Source organism: Cetorhinus maximus, chromosome 22, assembly GCF_964194155.1.
Source record: "Cetorhinus maximus chromosome 22, sCetMax3.hap1.1, whole genome shotgun sequence".
Lineage (NCBI taxonomy): Eukaryota > Metazoa > Chordata > Chondrichthyes > Lamniformes > Cetorhinidae > Cetorhinus > Cetorhinus maximus.
The window spans coordinates 44,858,037-44,878,097 of record NC_135900.1 but is presented as its reverse complement, the minus strand read 5'-3'; the positions used below and the strand labels follow the sequence as shown (position 1 = coordinate 44,878,097).

Below are 20,061 nucleotides of genomic sequence, written 5' to 3'. Positions count from 1 at the left end.
CCCATCCCCGCAAAAAGCTCCGCCCCTATCAACAAACCCCACCCGCCCCGCAACAAGCCCCGCCCCTATCAGCCCCCCAGCAACAAGCCTGCCGCTATCAACAAGCCCCGCCCCCCATCAACTAGCCCCGCCCCTATCAACAAACCCCGCCTTATCCAGCAACAAGCCCCGCCCGCCCCGTTTCCCGGCTCCATAACTCGGCTGAAAAACCCGGCTGAAAGCGGTAGCTTGGTTTTGTCCAATAGAGACCGGTGTTGCTGACGGGCTGCTGTTATCCAATAGAGGCCGGTGTTACTGACGGACTGCTGTTGTCCAATAGAGGCCGCTGTTACCGACGGGCTGTTGTTCGCCAATAGAAACCGTTGTCACTGGTGTGTTATTCCGGTGAGTCTGAAGGAGGTTTGTCTGGAGATAGCGGACGCCATGTCCTCGGTGAGGGCGTTGAGGGCTGTGTTGCGGAGTGGGTCCCGGCTACTGCAGGGTCGGAGCTCAGGGAAACCTCCGGTTAGGAGGTGAGTGTCAGCTCTTTAACTAGATGCGGATAGGAGAAAACAGGCTCACGCTGTGGTTACCGAGCGGAGTGGATAAGGGGCATGGAGCGATGGGAGATTCTGGTAAAAATGGCAACTTTTGTATAGCTGCCTCAAACAATGCAGATCTTTGGTGTACTGGCTGAGGTTCTACCTGTATGTTTTAAAGGATAGATCTGGCTATGTTGCTGCGGAATGCTTCATTCAGTTGGATCATATTGTATCATTTGTCCCTCATAGAGAAGTTTGTGCAGGAGAACACCTTTGACCACCAGTCCAGAAGACAATGGTCCACATGTAATGTCCTCAAGGTCCTGTGGGAAAGGAGATGTGAATCCTCTCGGATGATTCCATGAACAGACTGTATAAGGATTTGACAGAACTCTCAAATAAGCACCAAGATTTTTTTTTTGTAAAAATATACTTTATTCATAAAATATCTTCAATCACATTCCAAACCATTTCAAAAACAACATTACAAGGGTACAATCCAGGTTAAACTTTTACAAAATGTATCACCAGGTGCATCAGTACAAACAATATTACAATCATTTACAGCCTTTCATTTTGATCTGTACAGCCCGAGGGGCTCTAAACAGTTCCCAGTCTCTCGGTGCGCTGTGGTAGAAAGGTCTTAGACAGCGACCCTTCCCCATTGCGCCTTTGCGGCAGCTGCCCCAAGCTTTAGTGCGTCCCTCAGCACGTAGTCCTGGACTTTGGATTGTGCCAGTCCGCAACAATCGGTCGGGGACAACTCTTTGCGCTGGAAGACCAACAAGTTTCGGGCAGACCAAAGTGCGTCTTTCACCGAGTTGATGATCCTCCAGCTGCAGTCGATGTTTGTCTCGGTGTGTGTCCCTGGGAACAGCCCGTAGAGCACAGAGTCCTGTGTCACAGAACTGCTCGGGATGAACCTCGACAGCAACCACTGCATCTCTCTCCAGACTTTCTTTGCAAAGGCACAATCCACAAGGAGGTGAACAACGGTCTCTTCCCCACCACAGCCACCTCGAGGGCAACGTGCAGAGGGGGTGAGCCTCCTGGCGTGTAGGAAGGATCTGACGGGGAGGGCCTTTCTCACCACCAGCCAAGCTACGTCTTGGTGCTTGTTGGAAAGTTCTGGCGATGAGGCATTCTGCCAAATGACTTTGACAGTCTGCTCGGGGAACCATCCCACAGGGTCCACCCTCTCCTTATCCCTCAGGGCCTCTAGGACGTTACGTGCTGACCACTGCCTGATGGACTTGTGGTCAAAGGTGTTTTTCTGCATAAATTTTTGCACCAGGGACAGGTGGTACGGCACGGTCCAACTACTTGGAGCGTTCCGCGGCAGCGTGGCCAGACCCATCCTTCGCAACACCGGGGACAGGTAGAACCTCAGCACGTAGTGACACTTGGTGTTTGCGTACTGAGGGTCTACGCACCGCTTGATGCAGCCACACACAAAGGTGGCCATCATGTAACTTGGCTGTTGGTGAGAAGGGCCCTCCCTTGTCAGATTCTTAATGCACACCTGGAGTCTCAGCGATACCATATGCTGTCATTGTGCCTGTGGTGGGAAGATTGTTGCCCAATTCCTTCTGGAATATGCCTTTGCAAAGAAGGTCTAGAGAGAGATGTAGTAGTTTTAGTTTTGGTTCATCCTGGGCAGTTTCATTATGCAAGACACTGAACTATATGTGCTATTGCCAGGAATGCAAACTGAGACAAATGTCAGTTGCTATTGGAGTACCATCAAATCAAGATGCTCTTTGGTCTGCCTGAAACGTGTTGCTCTTCCAGTGCAAATTGCTGTCCATGATTGAGTGTTGCAGCCTGATACATTCCAATATCCACGACTGCATGCTAAGGTATGCACAAAACCTTGGGGGAGCTGATGCTTGTTGCTTGTTGAGTCATGCTGACTCAAAGGGGAAAGGCCACAGTTTAAGGCCCTCCCAAAACAATACACCATGGGGCTGGAACCTGTGGAAAACTTCTCAGACTCTATACACCTTGGAATATATGATGCAAAATGTATATTGTAAATATAGCCAGTAATTGTGTATAGGCACATCGGAATGCCATGAACTGTATTGAAAGAAATTGAACTGTATTTCACTTTTACATAAGTTCAAATTGGCATTTACATAATGTATTTTACAAATTTTTATCAGTAAAGTATAATTTTTGAAGGTAATTTCTAGCACAAAAACTTGTATTTATATAGCGCCTTTTAGAAACAGAAAACGGAGTAGACCATTCAGCCCATTGAGCCTGCACCGCCATTCAATACAATCATGGCTGATCAAACACTTCAATGCCTTTTACCCAAACTATCCCCATAACCCTTTGCATTATTATTAATCAGAAATCTATCAATCTCTGATTTAAACATCCTCAGTGACTGAACTTCCACGGCCCTCTGGGTTAAAGAAATGCAAAGATTCGCAACCCTCTGAGTAAAGAAATTTCTCCTCATTTTGGTCCTAAGTGGCTTTCCCCTTATTTTCAAATTGTGTCCCCTGATTCTAAACTCCCCAACCGGGGGAAACATCTTACCTGCATCTACCCTGTCTATTCCTTTAAGTATTTTGTAAATTTCAATGCGATCACCTCTCATTCTTTGAAACTCTAGAGAATACAGCCCCAGTTTCCCCAATCTCTCTTCATAAGACAGTCCTGCCATCCCCGGAACAAGTTTAGTGAGCCTTTGTTGCACTCCATCTATGGTAATAATATCCTTTGAGGTAAAGGGACCAAAACTGTGCACACTACTCCAGGTGTGGTCTAACCAAGCTTTTATACAACTACTCCTGTACTCAAATCCTCTTGCGATAAAGGCTAACATTCCAATAGCCTTCCTGCAACTGCATGTTAACTTTCAGTGACTTATGGACAAGGACACCCAGGTCCCTTCGTACATCTACAGTTTCTAATCTCTTACCATTTAGGAAATACTCTGCACAATTGTTCCTTCTACCAAAGTGATAACCTCACATTTTTCCACATTATATTCTACCTGTCATGTTCTTGCTCACTCACTAAGTCTGTCTAAATCCTCCTATAGCTGCTTTACATCTTCCTCACAACACACGTTTCTGCCTAGCTTTGTATCATCCGCAAACTTGGAAACATTACATTTGGTTCCCTTGTCCAAATCATTGATATATATTGTGAACAGCTGGGGCACAAGTACTGATCCTTGCGGTACCCAACTAGTCACAGCCTGCCAATGTGAGAATGATCCATTTATTCCTACTCTCTGTTTTCTGCCTGTTAGCCAATCCTTAATCCATGGCAGTATATTGCCTCCTATCCTATGTGCTTTTATTTTGCGAATCAACCTCCTGTGAGGGACTTTATCAAAAGCCTTCTGAAAATCCAAGTATACTACATGCATCAACTCTCCTTTATCAATTTTGTTAGTAACATTCTCAAAAAAACTCCAAGTTCGTCAAACATGATTTCCCATTCGCAAATCATGCTGACTATGCCCAATCAGATCATGATTATCCAAGTATCCATTTATCACATCCTTTATAGTAGATTCTAGCATTCTCCCTACCACTGATGTAAGGCGAAAAGGTCTGTAGTTCCCTGTTTTCTCTCTCCCTCCCTTCTTAAATAGTGGGGTGACATTTGCTAACTTCCAATCTTCAGAATCTTCAATCTCCAGCATCTGTAGAATTTTGGTAAATGATCACCAATGCATCCACTATCTCTATAACAACCTCTTTCAACACTCTGGGGTGCAGAATATCAGGTCCCAGGGACTTTCAGTCCTGTTCATTTCTCCAATGCAACCTTCTTACTTAAGACTAATTTCCTTCAACTCCTCATTCTCCCAAGTCCCTTGGATCTCTAGATCTGGGAGCTTTCCTGTATCTTCCTCAGTGAAAACAGGCACATAGCTTCTCTGCCATTTCTCTATTCTCCATTATGAATTCTCCTGACTCTGCCTGTAATAGACCCACATTTGTCTTAGCCAAACACTTCCTTTTTACATACCTATGGAAGCTTTTATAGTCTCTTTTTATGTTTTTTGCGAGATTGCATTCATATTCTCTTCTCCCTTTCTTTACCAGTTTCTTGGTCTTCCTTTGCTGTATTCTAAAAACCTACCAATCCTCAGGTTTACTACTACTTCTGGCAACTTTATAAGCCTTTTCTTTTCATCTTATACAATCCTTAACTTCCTTTGTCAGCCTCGGCTGACTGACTTTTTTTGGGCTTTTGTACCTTGAAGGAATGTATAGGTGCTGTAAGCTATGTAATGGTTCTTTTAAGACTATCCATGTACAGTCATATCTTTTAATGTAGTTTTCCAATCCACCTCAGCCAATTTGTCCCTCATGCCTTCATAATTTCCTTTATTCAACTTTAACACCCTTGCTTCAGAGTGAACTACCTCACTATCAAACATAAAGTAAAATTCTATCATATTGTAATCACTCATCCCTAAAGGTTCTTTTACAACAAGATTATTAATTAGCCATTTTTCATTACATAACTCCAGATCTAAAATAGCCTGTCCTCTAATCGGCTCCTCAACATACTGCTCTAGAAAACCACCTCTAACACACTCCAGAAACTCGTGTTCCACAGCATTAGTGCTCAGTTGGTTTACTCAGTCTCAGTTTGAAGTCACCCATGAAAACTGTATTGCCCATGCTACATGCTTCTCTCATCTCCTGATTAATACCATGCCCCACGGCTGTTTGGTGGCCGATAAACAACTCCAACCAATGTCTGTTGCCCTTTGCTGTTTCTTAGCTCCACCCAAACAGATTCCACACATTGTTCTTTCGATCTGAGATCCTCTCTTATTAATGCACTGATCCTATTCCTTATTATCAGTGCAACTCCACCTCCTTTCCCTTCTTGTCTGTCCTTCTGAAACGTCGAATATCCTTGAATATTCAGTTCCCAGTCTTGGTCACCATGCAGCCATGTTTCTGTAATGGCAATTATACCCATTTACCTCTCTTTGTGCCTTATTTCGAATACTGCGTGCATTCAGGTAGAGTACCCTTAACTTTGTCTTTTTGACATCATTCTGCATTTGAAGCATACTCAATGCTCTGCTTTGTTTCTTCTGCCTCCTGGTCTCACTACTACTTACTGTTACCAACTTTACTTCCAATTTGGGCCACCCCTCAGGTTCCCAACCTCGACAAGCTAGTTTAAACCCACCCCAACAGCACTAGCAAATCTCCCTGTGAGTATATCAGTCCCAGTCCTGTTAAGATGTAACCCGTCCAACTTGTACAGGTCCCACCTGCCCCAGAACCAGTCCCAATGCCTCAAAAATCTGATGCCCTTCTTCCTAACACCAGTTCCCTAGCCATGTATTTAATGGATCTGTCCTCCTATTCCTATGCTTACTGGCATGTGGCACTGAGAGTAATCCTGAGATTACTGCTCTTGAGGTCCTGCTTTTTAACTTCCTTCCTAATTCCCTGATATCTGCTTTCAGGACCTCGTCCTTCTTCCAACTATGTCGTTGGTACCAATTTGCCACCTCAGGATGTCCCTATGCACTTTACAGCCAATTAAGTATTTTTGAAGTGCAGCCACTATTGTAATGTAGCACAGCATTGCTTAGCGTAGGAGGCCATTGGTCCTTCTAACCTTTGACCATTTTCCTTCCCTAATTCTAAAACTGATAGCCTTGGATCCACTCTCTTAATTAATAAATTCATGTAAATTTGTTTCGTTACCCCAGCTGCTCAGTCCACAAATCTGTCACCCTCTTAAACTAAACTTCTTTTCTTCCACATCTGTAACATTAAATTGTTTCCACCTTGTCATCACATTCCGTACCAGACATCATAACTTCACCGAGTTTAAAATCTCCACACCTGTGAAAATCACAAGGTCTCTTTTGAAAATCACTGACAGCTCTCAATTTTCTTCCTCCAGCACCCTCCTCCCTCTTCCCTATTCTCCAGAGAATAATGCCGCAGGATAGATCAGCTTTCCTTGTAATGAGGAGTTAACACTGTAATTCTTCCTCTAGATTCCCTTCAATAATTGTACAGTTTTCCTTTTTTATTCATTCATAGGATGTGAGCTTTGCTGGCAGCTCCAGCATTTATTGCCCATCCCTAGTTGCCCTTGATAAGGTGGTAGTGAACTGCCTCCTTGAACTGCTGCAGTCCATGTGGTATAGGCACACCCACAGTGCTGTTAGGAAGGGAGTTCCAGGATTTTGACCCAGTGACAGTGAAGGAATGGCGATATATTTCCAAGTCAGGATGGTGAGTGACTTGGAGAAGAACTTCCAGGTGGTGGTGCTCCCATCTATCTGCTGCCCTTGTCCTTCTAATTATTAGCGGTTGTGGGTTTGGAAGGTGTTCTCTAAGGAGCCTTGGTGAATTCCTGCAGTGCATCTTGTAGATGGTACACAATGCTGCTACTGTGCATCGGTGGTGGAGGGAGTGAATGTTTGTGGATGTGCTGCCAGTCAAGCGGGCTGCTTTGTCCTGGATGCTGTCAAGCTTCTTGAGTGTTGTGGGAGCTGCACTTATCCAGGCAAGTGGAGAGTATTCCATCATACTCCTGACTTGCGCCTTGTAGATGGTAGACAGGCTTTGGGGAGTCAGGAGGTGAGTTACTCATCACAGGATTCCTAGTCTCTGACCTGTTCTTATAGCCACAATATTTATATGGCTCATCCAGTTCAGTTTCTGGTCTGTGGTAACCCCCAGGATGTTGATAGTTGGGGATTCAGTGATGGTAATGCCATTTAACATCGAGGGGCGATGGTTGGATTCTCTCTTGTTGGAGATGGTCATTACCCGGCACTTGTGTGGTGCGAATGTTACTTGCCACTTGTCAGCCCAAGCCTGGATATTGTCCAGGCCTTGCTGCATTTGGACATGGACTGCTTCAGTATCTGAGGAGTCACGAATGGTGCTGAACATTGCGCAATGATCAGTGAACATCCCTATTTCTGACCTTATGATGGAAGGAAGGTCATTGATAAAGCAGCTGAAGATGGTTGGGCTGAGGACACTACTCTGAGGAATTCCTGCAGTGATGTCCTGGAGCTGAGATGACTGACCTCCAACAACCACAACCACCTTCCTTTGTGCTGGAATGACTCCAACCAGTGGAGAGCTTTTCCCCTGATTTCCATTGACTCCAGTTTTGCTAGTGCTTCTTGATGCCACACTAGATCAAATGTGGCCTTGATGTCAAGGGCAGTCACTCTCACCTCACCTCGGGAGTTCAGCATTTTTGCCCAAGTTTGAACCAAGGTTGTAATGTGGTCAGGAGCTGAGTGAACCTGGTGGAATCCAAACTGGGTATCAGTGAGCAGTTTATTGCTAAGCTAGTGCCGCTGAATAGTACTGTTGATGACCCCTTCCATTACGTTACTGACGATCAAGAGTAGACTGATGGGGCGGTAATTGGCTGAGTTGGATTTGTCCTGCTTTTTGTGTACAGGACGTACCTGGATAATTTTCCACATAGCCAGGTGGATGCCAGTGTTGTAGCTGTATTGGAACAGCTTGGCTAGGGTGTGGAAAGTTCTGGAGCACAAATGTTCAGTACTATTGCTGGAATATTGTCAGGCCTTGCACTATCCAGTGCCTTCAGCCATTTTTTAACTTCATGTGGAGTGAATCAAATTGGCTGTGATGCTGGCGATCTCCGGAGGAGGCCGAGATGTATCAACCACTCGGTACTGCTGGCTGAAGATTGTTGCGAATGCTTCAGCCTTATCTTTTGTACTGATATGCTGGGCTCCCCCATCATTGAGGATAGGGATATTCGTGGAGCCTCCTCCTCCAGTGAGTTGTTTAACTGTCCACCGCCATTCACGACTGGTTGTGGCAGGACTGCAGAGCTTAGATCATCTGTTGGTTGTGGGATCGCTTGCTACTTATGCTGTTTGGCACACAAGTAGTCCTGTGTTATAGCTTCACCAGGTTGACGCCTCATTTTTAGGTATGCCTGGTGCTGCTCCTGACATGCCCTCCTGCACTCTTCATTGAACCAGGGTTGATCCCCTGGCTTAATGGTATTGGTAGAGTGGGGGAACTGCTGGGCCATGAGGTTACAGATTGTGCTCGAGTACAATTCTGCTGCTGATGGCCCACTGCGCCTCATGGATTCCCAGTCCTGAGTTGCTAGATCTGTTCGAAATCTATCCCATTTAGCACAGTGGCAGTGCCACACAACACGATGGAGGATATCTTCAGTGCGAAGGCGGGACTTCGTCCCCACAACGACTGTGTGCGGTGGTCACCTCTACTGATACTGTCATGGATAGATGCATCTGCAGCAGGCAGGTTGGTGAGGATGAGGTCAAGTATGTTTTTCCCTCTTGTTGGTTCCCTCACTACCTGCCGCACACCCAGCCTAGCAGCTATGTCACTTAGGACTTGGCCAGCTTGGTCAGTAGTGGACATTGAAGTCCCTCACCCAGAATACATTCTGTACCCTTGCCACTCAGTTCTTCCTCCAAGTGATGTTCAACATGGAGGAGCGCTGATTCATCAGCTGAAGGAAGCCGGTACATAGTAATCAGCAGGAGGTTTCCTTGCCCATGTTTGAACTGACGCCATGCGACCTCATGGGGTCTGGAGTCGATGTTGAGAACTCCGAGGGCAACTCCCTCCCAACTGTACACCACTGTACCGCAACCTCTGCTGGGTCTATCCTGTCAGTGTGACAGGACATACTCAGGGATGGTGATGGTGGTGTCTGGATCATTATCTGTAAGGTATGATTCTGAGAGTATGACTATGTCAGGCTATTGCTTGACTGGCCTGTGAGACTGCTCTCCCAATTTTGGCACTAGCCCCTAGATGTTAGTAAGGAGCAGTTTGCAGGGTCAACAGGGCGGTGTTTGCCGTTGTTGTTTCCAGTGCCGAGGTTAATGCTGGGCGGTCCGCCTGGTTTCATTCCTTTTTTGTGACTTTGCAGCAGTTTGATACAACGGACTGGTTTGCTAGGCCATTTCAGAGGGCATCTAAGAGTCAACCACATTGCTGTGGGTCAGAAGTCATACGTAGGCCAGAGCAGGTAAGGATGGCAGGCTCCTTCCCTAAAGGACATTAGTGAACCAGATGGGTTTTTATAACACTTGACAATGGTTTCATGGTTATCATTAGACTTTTAATTCCAGATTTTTATTGAATCCAAATTCCACCATCTGCTGTGGTGGGATTCCAACCCGGTTCCCTAGAGCATTACCCTGGGTCTCTGGATTACTAGTCCAGCAACAATACCACTACGCCCCAATTTTATATGAAGACCAGAACTGAACAGAATTCTAGATGCAAGCTCAAGTACTTGGGTCAAACCAGTATTTTATTTAATTTCTTTAGCACCTGTGAATATTGAACAGGTTGTTTGAATGGCCTATCAGTCAAAATTTAAGAACTTCTTCTGACTGTCACCTGAAGCAGGGGAGACAGTAGCATAGTGATAATGTCACTGGACTAGTAATCTAGAGATCCAGGTTAATGCTCTGGGGACATGGGTTCAAATCCCACTATGGCAGCTGGTGGAATTTAAAGTAATTTGGAAAAACTGGAATTGAAAGCTAGCCTCAGTAATGGTGACCATGAAACTATCATCAATTGTCGTAAAAAACCATCTAGTTAACTAATGTCTTTTAGGCAAAAAAATCTGCCACCCTTACCTGGTCTCACCCACAGCAATGTGGTTTACTCTTACCTGCCCTCTGAAATGACCTAGCAAGCCACTTAGTTCAAGGGCAATTAGGGATGGGCAAGAAATGCTGACGTTGCCAGCAACGGTCACACTCCATGAAAGAATAAACAAAACATCATTCAAAGGTACTTCACATTCTTGCTGACTCTAATTAGTTTTGTGATTTTATATTTGTCGGCTTTGATTTCCATCTGTTCATTGACTTACCCTATATAGGTTGTTTTGGGTTGTAATGTCACTGGCCACTGCAGCTAGTTTGGTGTCAGTTACACATTTAGATACTGAGTGGCTAAGTGGTGTACTCCTGTTTGGTTGTTCCTAGTTCTAATAAAATAAATCAAACCCTAACGTAAATGTTTTAAATCTGAAACTAGAAAGTGCTTCAAATTCATTGTGGCTCTGCCAGCATCTGAAAACAGTAAAGGCAAATTAACGTTTTGGGTGTAGCAGCTTTTTCAGAATTGTCTTCCAAGACGATTAGAAATGATTTGAGAATACTGATGCTCAGGATACAATTGTGTGGGTTGCAATAATAAACTGAAATCCTGGAGTATCCTCTACAATTCAACCCTGATTGCCTGAACGTGCCTTACTCTGATGAATTTCTATGGGAGATGCAGACTGTATTGCAGGGAGTCGTGAAAGAGATGTGCATTAATCAAACATGTCTGAGTGAGCAGAAAAGCCATTAACATATGGACCTTCTTGTCTACTGTTGCTTTTCAAGTCGTCTGTCAGCTTAAACCTACATGTCTTTGAGATTTTATTGTACCCTGAATATTTGGTCAATGCAATCTTTTTCACTGCTTTGCAACCTCGATTATCTGCCAAAGAAGCTCCCATCATAATGCTGACTAATTGAGGTCCTCCTGTAATTACCTTCTGTGGTTTGATGAAATTTGAGGGTTCCTTGGAAATTTTCCCTGGGTTTATTCCACTTCCACTTGGTGTAAATCCATGGCAATATTAATATTTATGGCAACATTTTCTAACATATGCCTCTCTTACCCCCTCCTTTCCCAGAGCTGGTGGTGGGGCCCACATTGAACCCCAGTATCGACAGTATCCACAACTGACCAAGAGTCAAGTACTGCAGGCCGAGTTTCTCAGTGGTTTCATGTGGTTCTGGATTTTCTGGCACCTATGGCACGATCCTGATGCAGTCTTTGTGAGTACTTCATGAACCTCCAGTGTTATGATTTTCACTCCACAGCTTAGGAAGGAATGGAGAATTAAGTCCTGCCTGGCTCTTAATATTTACCATCAAATTGCCAGTTGTTTAAGGGATGGTTCTGTAAAAAGAAATTCATGTAATTTGCCAGTTTTAGTACTTCAGTGTTATTCCAGGCTATACTTCTAATTGATCAATTTAAAGCCATTCAAATCAAATGGAGGGCATCTGCGCTCCTAACTTGTTCATTTGGAGATGATTGTGCAGAAGGAAAAGCAATGCAGAAAAGTTTGAGTGTACATTAGGAGTGACTATACAAGCTAAATGGTACAGTTTTAAAGAGGGTGCTAAAACAGAGACCCTTGGGGTATTTGTGCGCATAACCTGTCCTGCCTCCTTCAGTGTTAACAATGCAGTTAATAAAGCACATGGGACCTTGGTCTAAGCCTACATAAAACACTGGTTTAGCCCCAGCTGAAGTATTGTGTTCAATTCTGTGCACCACACTTTAGGAAGGACGCAAGTTTTGGAGAGGGTATGGAAGTGCTTTACTCGAATTGTTCCAGTAATGAAGGACTTTAGTTACGTGGATAGATTGGTAAACCTGGGGTTGTTTGCCTGAGAGCAAAGAAGGCTTAGAAGGGATTTGATAGAACTGTATAAAATCATGAGGGTTTAGATAGGGTAAATAAAGAGAAACTGTTTCCTATGGCTGAAGGGTTGATGGTGAAAGAGCACAGATTTAGCATGATCTGTCAAAAGAACTAGAGGAGTGGCTAGGATTTGGAATGCACTGTCAATAGGGTAGCAGATATAGATTCAATAGCAGCATTCAAAATGGAATTCGATAAATACTTGAAAGAGAAAAAAATTGTAGGGATATGAAGAAAGAATGGGGGATTGAGACTAACTGGAGCCCTCTTCAAATGAGCCAGCAGAATAGATGGGCCATCAAGGTCTCCTTCGGTGCTGTATTATGATTCAATTCGAACAACAGCTTGTACTTATATAGCATTTTTAACACATTAAAATATCTGTCATTCACGGGAGTGGCATCAAACAACATTTGACACTGAGCCATGTAAGGTGGTGTTAGGACAGATGACCAAAATCTTGATTGACAAGGTAGGTTTTAAGAGGCATCTTAAAGGAGAGAGAGGTGGAGATGTTCGGGAGAGAAATCCAGTGCTTCTGCCTGGAAGTACCATTGCCAATGGCACCCTGGTTAAAATTGGAAGGTACAAGAGGCCAGAATTGGAGGCATGCAGAGATCTGAAGTTTGTGGGGCTAGAGGAGGAAACTGAGATGGGAAGGGGACAAGGTCATTGAGGAATTTGAAAACAATTATGAATTTTTGTTTAAATTGAGGCGCTGCTGGACCAGAAGCCAGTGTAGGTCAGTGTGCACAGGACCAATGGGTAAACAAGATGCAATGCCAGTTAGGACACGTGCAGTAGAGTTCAATAAGCTGTCCTAGTTATGGTAGTATTTGGCATCCTGGCAGATTATGATGCAGAAGCTAATAGAAATTTATAAAGTTTTGGTAGGCTTGAAATTCCCTTTGATGCTACCTCTTGACCCCAATTCTCATTCAACTATAGCACAAGTGGCTCAAAATTACAGCCAAAACTACTTTAGTTACAGGAGTAAGATGCCTTATTAAAGAGATAAATAAGGAGACTGTTAAAAGCAGAGTTCTGACTGAATACAAACACCAGCTCCATTGTACCTTTTTATAGAAACATTATAAACACATTATCTAAATAAAGTAATCAACTTAATGTGCAAATAAATAAAATTAGACACTTGAGCCAAAGCCATCATTGCCTTATCTAGAGAGCAAAATATTACTGCAAAAATTGTTTGTTGTAAAAGACTAACTACATAAAGATTACATTTTCAGATTTTGTACCTGCAACACAATTTATTTTTGGTTTCCTGTTAATCTTTTTGTCCATAATTACAGCAAATTTAAGCAAGCTGTAACAAAAGTCTGTCCTTGCATTCCTAGATGTATTATTGATTTAAAGGGAAGATTGTGTTTAAGCAATCATCTCCTGCCCAATTTATTAACAACTAACATTTTATAACAGGGTCATTTTCCTTATCCTGATCCCTCCAAGTGGACCGATGAGGAGCTGGGTATCCCTCCAATTGATGAAGAATAACTTGATCCTGCTTTCCTGAAATGGTAAGTTTAGTGGATCTACAGTTTGTACTTGCAGAGTTGGAGAAATATCTGCAACAACTACAACTTCTATTTAAAAAATACCTTTAACATAATAAAATGTGCCAAGGCACTTCACAGGAATGTTACAAAGTAAAATTTGACACCAAGCCACATAAGGTGGTATTATGGCAAATAGTCAAACTTTGGTCAGAGAGAGATTTTCAGGAGCTTCCACGCTGACCAGAGTAACCACATGCAAGAACGGTTACCGATAATAATGACAAGCACAGACACTTCCGCAGAGGAGCATGTGTCAATCTTTTCTCATGTCTTGGCCGAATCATGTTTTGTTGTCATGTAGCCTTCTACTCCCAATAGTTTAGTTACCTTGCTTTCTCTTAATGTGAGTAAAGCCTTAGAAATTGGCCTCCTGTGTGTTGATATTCCTATGAGGTTGAGACTCAAATTATTACTGTAGATTATTTTATCCTAATGTCTTTTCTTCTGTACTCTGTTGGTAGTAACACATACAGGGGTTTGCTTTCCTGTGGGCTGGCAGTTCTGCATTACCTCCCTCAAGTGACCATTCTTCATGTCCTGAGTTAAAATGGTGACTGCCAGAAGACTATTTAATTGTGATGAGCACCACCAAGAAGTTTGACCCTGTCCTCACTCTGCATTCAGATGAACACTTTCCAACAGGGAGCAGGGTCACTGACAATCTGCTTTATTTTGTTTCCTCTTTTTTCCTTACAGGTTCCCCACCTAGCAAAAGAGTAGCACTGAGCTAATAGCCAGACTAGGAATCAAACCCTGAATCTTTCTGGTCTGCATGCCCCAGTACTGCATTAAATAGTCACTTACCTGCTGAGCTATTTGGCAACAGTGGACTTTTCTTGTAAATATTTGTACTTTTTAAAAACTTGGATGCCTTAACAGTGTTGTATCTTTCTTCCACAGTGTTTCCTTTGTGGGCGTTTCTGGGGAAGTCCATCTGACACTTGGAGAGACCACTTTATTGTAAATTAAATTGGAATAAATATATTTTACCTGGACAGTCACCCTTTGTGCAATTTCTTTCCTCAGGATTTTTAATTTTGGTATTGTACATGGGCCTACTTCAAAACTAATGTTCTCTGATAAATACTTTGGTTAACTCTTTGCTTTGGTCTGGGGCGATGCAGTTGAAAGTTGTTTAGCTGTCTTCCCAGTGATTTAGTCTATACTTCCAATGGCTGTTGAGAGTAGGAATTTACTTAATCAGAACTGTCATTTGGTAAAACATGCACCTATTGTCTGTCTTTACCACTTCAGAGTGAATATTTAAGTATCAACTATTTTTGTTTTCTTGTTAGCAGGTAAAACATTAAGTAGCTAGGAGTTCTTTTAATTTCTAAATGACTAGAACTGTATTGATGCTTTGATATGAACCCTTTACTGAGCTTACTGCCAGGTAATTTTATGGGTGTGGCTTTAAGAACAGTAGTAAAACTAGGTTACACAGTTACTCTTAAATATCCAAATTTCAAGTTGGACAGGGGAGGGGGCAAACTAAGATGTCTACAGTTAAAGGTGAAAAATAATTCAAGAGGCACTTTCATACAGAATAAATCTCTGTCCTGAATGTCAAACTGACCTTCAGAATGTGTCCAACATTGTAACTATCTGAATACAGTCCCAACCACTTCAATCATCTGTTTGAAAAGGGCAGTTGTTTCATATTGTCCAAAAAATTTAGAAATCACCTGGACCCAACAACACAGCAGTGTTTATGTGACTGGAAGCCTCCTGAAATCAGAGGGAACCCATGGACACTTACTAAACCCAGAGGCAATCACACATCTGATGATAGGGAGCTGAAAAATGGTGATTGCTGAGCAGAGACCTGCACAACACTGCAAGGCAAATGTTCAAACAAATTTGACAAATCCCTCTGCAACCAATAGCCTTGCGCAGGTAGCGGGTGGCTCTGAAAAGAGTGCTTTGTTATTAGATTAATTCTTGGCCATTTTACTTGCTCTTAGTGCTGAGATTGATTCTGGTCTTCTTGCTGTCACAGGCTGAGCTGCCCACCAACTCTACAATCTGTTAGGTACTTGAGAATACTAGCCATATGGACAGGAGGTTCAGCCCTAATGGCCCTTATACCGACCATCGTGTTTACATAAACACACCTGCTTTAAAGGATGGGATGCGATTTGTATTTCTATTTCCAACTATCGCCATCCTGTGATCTTAGACAGTGCCCTGATCTTGTACGCTCCAGTAATGGATTACAGTTATCCAAAAGGACTTCACATCAATCTGGGCTGGATTGGAATCCAGATGAGATGTAAGTGCCCAAATCATAACTCTAATACACTTACTAAAAATATCTGTACAGAATAAAATATCCTCCAGTGTATCAGGTTCGGATGCTTTTTCTGGTCACCTAAAGCATTTGAGTTTAGCAAAATATACAAGTTATTAGAACAACTGGAGAACAACCACTTCCCCTCTACTACATTTTCAGTTTAAGGCTAAACTTCATTATTACTGATTTTGAATGAATACTTAGCTGTGAACTCTCACTGGGAGCAAACTCCATATTATTTTATACAAGTACAGTTTGTATAAAGCCCACTGCTAAAAGGATTTGTACGATAGTTCACCTTGTATAGATTCACATTGTCTGTACCGATTTCAGTTGAGCAGATAGTTTTACAAGTAGTAGCCCAGGAAAAAAGGATGTCCAGTACCAGAAACAGTGGTTTATTTTGCTTTTTTGTGGATCAATTTCTAAAGGCATAAAGTTTACCTTTGACATAAAAACAATGCTGTACTTTCAATTCACTTTTTATATTAGTTTGAATGGAACATAAAAAAAATATATTACAGAAAAATTTACAATATATCACATCTAAATGCACAGGTTACCATGTCCATTTTGGTTAGCCCCTTTGCCTGTCCATCCATTTTCTACCTGCTAATAAGCATACATTTTTTCTTAAGCCATTACAGAGTCACAAGAACTAAATAGGCATGAAGCAGCTACACAAGTTTGAAAGATCTAGAATCTAGTTAAGCTTTGCTCTCACTGTTCATTTAGTTAGCAAAGTGTGAAACTGCCTCACATGCCATGTAATATCAATTATCTTCCAGTGTGCAGTATGGCTCCTGTTCCTCCATGCATATGGAAAGCTGTTTTAAGGTGAAATGTTAATATAAAGAATCAGCTCCTACACAAGATATTAGCTGTGATACTGGTATTTAATAGGCACACGTTTGTCCTGCAATGGGCTGGTTCGCACTGGATTAAGCAGTCTAGAGTAAAACAATAAAATGTGCTGTTTTGCCTTGAATATACAATCATGAACTCTCAGCTTTTATACTTAATACCTTGAAGCAATGTTATAAGTGCTTCAATTTATTTTGCATGTTAACCAAGCCCTTCATTGAACCTTGATATCATCACTAATGGGCAAGGAGCTATTTTCCATTTCCCAAAGCAGGAATAACTACAGGTCAGTAAGTGGCTATCCCCTTTGTCAGTGTGGCAGAGATTGCAATATGTCTCTAAAACTGACAATATGTCTCTAAAACTGGCATCAGTGGGCTCACTCCAGCCAGTAATCATATTGCTGGTCAATCTCAAAGATGTTTGTATGATTCAATATAGAAATGAGAAGATACACATATACATTATAAAATCTGCATGTTCAGATTGACCTTGTGTGGGAACTTAACATTTTAGAATCTGACTGTATATAATCTGTTTCATATTCAGCAGTATCAGGTTCACCCCCTTTACTGCTGCATTACTGCTCTGTGTGCTCATCTACTCTTGCTTCGTGCTGTACTGTCTACAATTCTGCATTAGGTGCACTTTTTAGTTGAGGGGAGCTGGACTTCAGACCGTTATGCCAATCATTTACAATTTTGTGACCTCTGATTGCACCCATTAACTTATTCTTGAGACAATGAAAACTGTGCATTCAATCCATGAAGTTCTTGCCCAGAAGGACAGCTGAATTTTCAATCCCATCTGTTTTGCTCTTATTAGACAACCACTGAAGTAATTTGCAATTGCTACTACTGAGCACTGTCTTCTGTGGTGTAATCGTCATTGTTCACTTGGCAGGTCCCACCACCAGACTGCAACAGTTCTTCATCCTCACTATCTACTTCCTCTTCCTCCAGATCTTGCATGGCCAGGCATGTCTTGGAACCTTTACAGATCTTTAAATGTCTAGTCAAATGATATTTTGTCAAGTATGCCTTTGAGCACTTCTCACAGATGAAATCCCTCCTTCCTTCATGGGAGTTGAGATGTTTTTTTAAGTGGGTTGTCCTCCAGAAGAGCTTGTCACAATTTGGACACTTGATTTGCCGCTCTCTGCGCAAAAACGTATAAAACCAATTAATTTTAAAAAGGTGTTCTATAAAATGCAATGCTTATTTTTAGTAGATACCATATATGGTTATATATTATATATTGAAGTCAAAGATCCCCCACTCCTAATCTTCATTGATGACCTAAAATGCCTATTAACAATATTATCATTTCAGCTAACCTACTTCTAGAGTTTTCCCATCATTGGAATCTACAGCAACTTACATGAGTGAGCAGTGATGCTGTTGTTACATTTGGTGCTGGCCCACCCCTGTCAAAAAACCAGGTGACACTGATTTTAATGCTTTTGAGGTGATCCTAGTATAGATTCTGGGCTCAGAGATAGTACTCTTGCCTCAGAGTCAGAAGATTGTGTTCAAGCCCCATTCAAGTGACTTGAGTGTATAATCTAGGCTGCGCAGCACTGAAGGCACGTCACTTAGTCACAATTGGGGTCTATTGGATGACACATTAAACCAAGTATGCATGTTCAGTTCACATGAAGATCGATCCCATGGCACTATTTGAGTAAGAGCAAGGTAGTTCTCCCAGAGTCTTTTAGCAACATCAAAAACATTATCTGGTCATCTCATTGCTGCTTGTGGGACAAACACAGAATTACATTGCATAGGATATACACCATAGAAACAGGCCATTCCCCCATTTTTTTTCTCATCTAAATCTACCATCTCCTTCAAGTCTTTGCCTAGCTTTCCCTTAAATGCATCAATACAAATCCCTTCAACCACTCCCTGTGGTAGCAAGTTCTACATTCCTACCACTCTTTTGGTGAAGAAGTTTCTTCTGAATGGATTTTTAGTGACTACCTTATATTGATGGACTCTAGTTATGCTCTTCCCTGCAAGAGGAAACATTGTCCCTGTATCCACTCTATCAAAACTTTTCATAATTTTAAGAACATCTACTCGGTCACCCCTCGGCCTTTTTCAAGAGAAAAGAGACCCAGCATGTCAATCCTTTCCTGATATGTATATCCACACATTTCTGGTATCACCTCTTTACAGCCTTGGTTCAAACATGGACAAAAGAGCTGAACTAAAGAGGGGAGGTGAGAGTGACTGCCCTTGACGTCAAGTCAGCATTTGATCGAGTGTGGCATTAAGGAGCCCTGGCAAGATTGAAGTCAATGAGAATCAGAGGGAAAACTCCTCAATGGTTGAAGTCATACCTAGCACAAAGGATTATGGTAGTGGTTGTTGGAGGCCAAGATTTCAGGCCCAGGACATCGCTGCAGGAGTTCCTCAGGGTAGAGTCCTAGGCCCAACCATCTTCAGCTGCTTCATTTTAAATGCACTTCTCTCATTACTCATCTCATGATTGAATGTCATGTCTACATGTTCTAGCTCTTTGGTAAATACTGAAGTGAAATAATTAATTAAGGCATAGGCAACTCTACCCAACGTTTGGAAATGTGTGTTACTGAATGTGAAGTCATCTTATGAACATCTCATGGTAAATTATTGTCCAACTATACAAATATTACTGACTGGGCTAGGAGATAATTTAGATGTTTTTGTGAATGGAAAGCGATTTCCAGTGGCGTTCCACAGGGCTCAGTGTTGGGGCCCTTGCTGTTTGTTGTATATATTAATGATTTGGACATAAATGTGGGAGGTATGATTGGGAAATTTGCAGATGACACAAAAATTGGTAGTGTAGTTGATAGTGAAGAGGATAGCTGTTATCTCCAGAATGATATCAATGGTTTGGTTGAATGGGCAGAAAAGTGGCAATTGGAATTCAATCTGGAAAAGTGAGAGGTAATGCATTTTCGGAGGACAAACAAAACAAGGGAATACTCAATAAACGGGAGGATATTGAGAGGGGTTGAGGAAGTGAGAGACCTTGAAGGCGACAGGACAGGTGCATAAGGTGGTAAAGAAAGCATATGGAATGCTTTCCTTTATTGGACGAGGTGGTGAATACAAAAACAGGGATGTCATGATGGAAAACTATATAAAACGCTGGTTAGGCCACAGCTGGAATTTTGTGTACAGTTCTGCTTACCACATTACAGGAAGGACATAATTGCTCTGGAGAGAGTACAAAGGAGACTTACAAGAATGTTGCCAGGGCTTGAAAACTACAGCCATGAGGAAAGATTGGATAGGCTAGGATTGTTTTC

The 20,061-nt window shown here is 42.4% G+C and overlaps 2 protein-coding genes across 3 annotated transcripts in view; one reads left to right on the top strand and one right to left on the bottom strand.

Annotated features, from left to right (window-relative positions):
* Positions 1–286: 286 nt before the first annotated feature.
* Positions 287–14,598, top strand: ndufb2 (NADH:ubiquinone oxidoreductase subunit B2). The gene is made up of 4 exons (XM_078568208.1): positions 287–512; positions 11,226–11,370; positions 13,467–13,564; positions 14,504–14,598. Exons 1-3 carry the CDS (start codon positions 424–426, stop codon positions 13,539–13,541), a joined length of 309 nt encoding a protein of 102 aa, XP_078424334.1. The 5' UTR covers positions 287–423; the 3' UTR covers positions 13,542–13,564; positions 14,504–14,598.
* Positions 14,599–16,366: 1,768 nt separating this feature from the next.
* prdm4 (PR domain containing 4) overlaps positions 16,367–20,061 on the bottom strand; it is a 42,411-nt gene continuing 38,716 nt past the window's right edge. For both annotated transcript variants that reach the window (XM_078568235.1, XM_078568234.1), the window contains one exon: positions 16,367–17,918. In XM_078568235.1, coding sequence (XP_078424361.1) covers positions 17,615–17,918 — 304 coding nt within the window. In that variant the 3' untranslated portion in view covers positions 16,367–17,614. The remainder of the gene's footprint in view (positions 17,919–20,061) is intronic.